Raw genomic sequence first — 4674 nt, 5'->3', positions numbered from 1 at the left:
ATTCCGGCTACTCAGAAGGCTGAGGTGGAAGGATCGCCGGAGCCCAGCAGATCGAGGCTGTGGTGGCCGGGAGCAGCCACTGTACTACAGTCTGGGCAAGCAAGTGAGACTCCAACTCAAAAAAAAAAAAATTTGAAATCTTTACAAGGTTCTAGCTTAACCGTCAAATCTTGACTCCCTATCATGTGCCTGAGAGTGTTGCGTTTTTGAATTGCTCTTCTAATTACCCCAATTTATTTATTTTTCTATCCCCTCAAATGCTTGTTAATGACTGTATAATATTTCATTCTTTGGTTGTATTATAATTAGCCTAGCAATTGTTTGGCATTTAGATTGTCCTAAATTTTTTTGCTATTATCTATAATGTTATTTTGAACATCTTTATACTTAAAATTTGATTTGCATATCTGATTATATCCTTTGGGGTAAATTCTTTGAAAATCTTTATTTGTAACAATGATGGGGGGGGACACACCTCATCAACAAGGGTACCTACATAAGGATATTTGTATACCTAACCCTGAATTGTACCCTGCATCTTTAAAATAAAAAATAAATGATAGTGAATACTTTATTGAGTACTTAACATGGGATAGTCACTGTGTTAAGAAAACACTTTGTATACATGATTTTAAGACTTAAAACTATAATCTTGTGGAGTGGTCAGTTAAACAAGGTTCTGCTATTAAGATTCATCAGTCTTAGACTTCATATAGTAGGCAAGCAAACTCCCCCCCCCCCGTTGCTGTGAACATTTATTATTTTCCCAGAATGGATGGTGCCTCTTCTATCTAAAATCTTTTTTAAAGTTGAGGGAAGTTTTGCTAACAGAAATCATTTTTCAAACAGAGTGTGGTGGCTCACACCTATAATCCCAGCACTTTGGGGAGGTTGAGATGAGAGTATTACTTGAGCTTGGGAATTTGAGACCAGCCTGGGCAGCATAGTAAGACCTTGTGGTGGTATGTGCCTGTAGTCTGGGCAACAGAGTGAGATGTTGACTCAGGAAAAAAAAAAAGATAGAGAAATAATTTATCTTTTATGCCTTTTTTGTTAACTCCATATTCTCTAAGCAGTTAATGAATTTAGTTTCTCACACTAGCTTTTATTAGCATTAGATCCATACATTCACTTTGTTTTCATTTGTAAATCATTTATGCTTTTCTCATTTCCTCTGATCTGTAATTCTTCAAGATCAAAAAGTTCTTCAAGATCAAAAAAGAAAAAGTGTTTCATTTTCTAACAACTTGTTTTTAATAGAGATGAGATCTTCCTATCTTGCCCAGTCTGGTCTCAAAGTCCTGGGCTCAAGCAGTCCTCCTGCCTGAGCCTCTCAAAGTACCGGGATTACAGACATGAACCATCATGCCCTGACAAAAAGTTGTTTTTGTTTTTGTTTTTTTTACAGGTATTCATAATGCCTATTAAAGATTCTGCTATTAGTTGCTCAAAAAATATTGCTGACTGGTTTGACTAGATAACAGTCCTGATGTTTTGTTATTGCATTCTTCTCAGGTGCACTGTATTAGCACAGAGTTCACTATGAGAAAGCATGGTGGAGAAAAGGGGGTGCCCTTCCGAGTACAAATTGATACCTTCAAGGAGAATGAAAACGGGGAGTATACCGAGCACTTGCACTCAGCCAGCTGCCAGATCAAAGTGTTCAAGGTATTCCGGGGCAGTGTGCTGACCCTTGGGCTCTTTTTCCTTATCTTCCTATTTTAACATTAGTTACCACATCAGAAAGTCAGTTTGTCTTTTTTCAAAAACGTTGAGAACTCAGTCTAAGCTGGAGTCACTTAAATAACGACTGAGACACCTGGTAAAGAGATGTATGTGGAGGTGGGCAAGGGGTCATGGAAACTTGGGGTGGAGGGGAGAGACAGACACAGGGGTCTCACCAGGAGCTCTTATAAAGCTCACAGAGATTATGGAAAGGTGACTCTTTGGGGTATGTTCCTACATGTTCTTTCCTTACTTTGATCTTGATTTTTATCACATAGGTAAACATGTCTCACTGCAAGGGATTCACTAATGCAGAAGTATTCAGAGCAACACTGAAGTCCCCTTCCCACTCTTACCCTGACCCCTACCTCTCCCAAGAAGAACACAAAACTTGGCCTGTGTCCTTCTAGTTTCTTCTATGCTAGACACCCCCATGCAGCTCTGCACATATTTTCTTGTCTTTGAAGCATAAATGGGATTGCACTGTCAGAATTGTTTTGAGATTGGATTTTCTCAGTTAACCGTGCTCTAGAGATTTTTTCATGTCAGTAGCTATGGATTTGTCTTGTCCTTTTCAACTCTATCAAACATTTACATTTACTGTTTTCAATTTTCGGCAGGGTGATGCTTCTTGCCTTTACATCATTGAACATACAGTTTTGTTTTGTATGTGAATATTTAAGTCTTTAGAAGTAATATTATTCGGTCAAAGGATGAGTACCTGAGTATAGAACAAAATATTTCTCATTTCAGCCCAAAGGTGCAGACAGAAAGCAAAAAACAGATAGGGAGAAAATGGAGAAACGAACACCTCATGAAAAAGAGAAGTATCAACCTTCCTATGAGACAACCATACTCACAGAGGTAAAAGAATTTCCTTTGGTGACAATTTCAGTTCATAATTTTTATTCTTTCTTTTTTTTTTTTTTGAGTTGGAGTCTCACTCTGTCGCCCAGACTGGAGTGCAGTGGCCGCTCCTGGCCACCGCAGCCTCGACCTGCTGGGCTCCGGCGATCCTTCCGCATCAGCCTTCTGAGTAGCCGGAATTACAGGCGTGTGCTACCACACCCGGCTAATTTTTTGATTTTAGTGTAGAGATGAGGTCTCGCCTGCCCAGGCGGGTCTCGAACCCGCGGGCTCAGGCAATCCACTCACCTCAGCCTCCCAAAGGCGCAGGATTACAGGCTGAGCCACCAAGCCCGGCCACAATCCATCACTTGCAGCCTGATCACAACTTATTTCTCCTGAGCGTATTCTCTGTTGCATGTGGAGACCTCTGAGGAATTAAAAGTTACTAGTCAAGATGTACTGTTCAAGTAACAATGTTTTAGTGGGACCCTAGGGTCAAGTGTGCTTTCTCAATATCTGAATCGTCCTTTGTTTCTAGTGTTCTCCATGGCCCGAGATCACATATGTCAATAACTCCCCATCACCTGGCTTCAACAGTTCCCACAGCAGTTTTTCTCTTGGGGAAGGGTAAGTCTGGGAGATAAAATTGGCTTGTATTTGTCTCAACTGTGTATTTTTTCATTATCTTTTCATAAGCAAGATCTTTTTAATCAATAAGTACTTCTACTTGGTCAGTTTTTGACGGATTTATACATTAACTGAGGTTTGGATTGTCTTCACAAGAGATGGAAATAGTTTTATATAGCTATTTCTCCTCTCCCCTGCCTTCTCTCCTTTTTCCTCCATTAGGAAATAGCACTTATGGTCAATTTTTAGTGATCCAGGGACTTACTATCTGGACTTTTTGCCTCTCCCTATTACTGCTCATCTTGTTATTTCACTTCCTGATTATACTTGCACCAGAGAGTGGTCATTGGGAATTGGAAACAGTTGTACAAACAATGAAATCGGTTTTGTGACTTGTTAAGAATGCTCCTAACACCTAATTATTATGAATTCTTTTTTTCTTTTTTTTTTTTTTTTTTTTTGAGTTGGAGTCTCACTCTGTCACCCAGGCTGGAGTGCAGTGGCATGTTCACGGCCACTGTAACCTTTACCTGCTGGGCTCAGGTGATCTTTCCACCTCAGCCTTACAAGTAGCTGGAACTACAAGCACACACCATCATGCCTGGCTAATTTTTTAATTTGTTTTAATTGTAGAGATGAGGTCTCACCAAGCTGCCCAGGCTGGTCTCGAACCTGTGTGCTCAGGCAAATCTCTCACCTTGGCCTCCCAAAGTGCTGGGAGTATAGGTGTGAGCCACCACACCCAGCCAGTTTTATTTTTTTTTTAAGAGACAAGGTCTTGTTCTCTTGCCTAGGCTGAAGTGCAGTGGTGTAATTGAAGCTCATTGTAACCTTGAGCTCCTGGGCTTAAGTGATCCTCCGGCATGGGCCTCCCAAAGAGCTGGGATTACAGGTGTGAGCTATCATACCTGCCCTAATTATTATGATTCTTTGATAACTGGGGAAAGAATGTTGAAGATGATGGCTAACAAGAAGCTTTGGAATTATCTATGGGATGCATTTAATCTTGCCTTATTGCCTTTACCATCAGAGGTCATTAAAGTTGCTATAGACAACCTATTCCAGTTAAAAAAAAAAAAAGTAGCTGTATTATAGTCTTAGCATTTAACATTTATTCCACATAACCATATTGAAACTTGAAATCACTAGGCCACCAAATGTCCTAGCATATTGCTTGGTTGCAATATTTGTTTTTTTTTTTTTTTTTTTTTTGACTCGGAGTCTCACTCTGTCACCCAGACTGGAGTGCAATGGTCACTCCTGGCCACCGCAGCCTTGACCTGCTGGGCTCCGGCGATCCTTCTGCCTCAGCCTTCCAAGTAGCTGGAACTACAGGCGAGCGCTACTACGCCCGGCTAATTTTTTATTTATTGTAGAGATGAGGTCTCGCCAAGTTGCCCAGGTGGATCTCAAACCCACGGGCTCAGGCAATCCACTCACCTCAGCCTCCCAAAGCATGGGATTACAGGCTGA

General features: G+C 40.8%; 1 protein-coding gene across 6 annotated transcripts in view; it reads left to right on the top strand.

Annotated features, from left to right (window-relative positions):
- The window catches only part of TFCP2 (transcription factor CP2), a 69669-nt gene that overhangs the window by 52995 nt on the left and 12000 nt on the right, over positions 1-4674 (top strand). For 5 of the 6 annotated variants that reach the window (XM_008074105.2, XM_021707029.1, XM_008074104.2 and 2 more), the window contains 3 exons: positions 1516-1668; positions 2479-2589; positions 3113-3201. In XM_008074105.2, coding sequence (XP_008072296.1) covers positions 1516-1668; positions 2479-2589; positions 3113-3201 — 353 coding nt within the window. The remainder of the gene's footprint in view (positions 1-1515; positions 1669-2478; positions 2590-3112; positions 3202-4674) is intronic. The other variant, XM_021707030.1, reaches the window with a different exon arrangement.

This window comes from Carlito syrichta, unplaced genomic scaffold, assembly GCF_000164805.1.
Source record: "Carlito syrichta isolate Samal-C Ts95f unplaced genomic scaffold, Tarsius_syrichta-2.0.1 Scaffold316302, whole genome shotgun sequence".
Classification (NCBI taxonomy): domain Eukaryota; kingdom Metazoa; phylum Chordata; class Mammalia; order Primates; family Tarsiidae; genus Carlito; species Carlito syrichta.
This window is presented reverse-complemented; position numbering and strand designations above follow the sequence as displayed.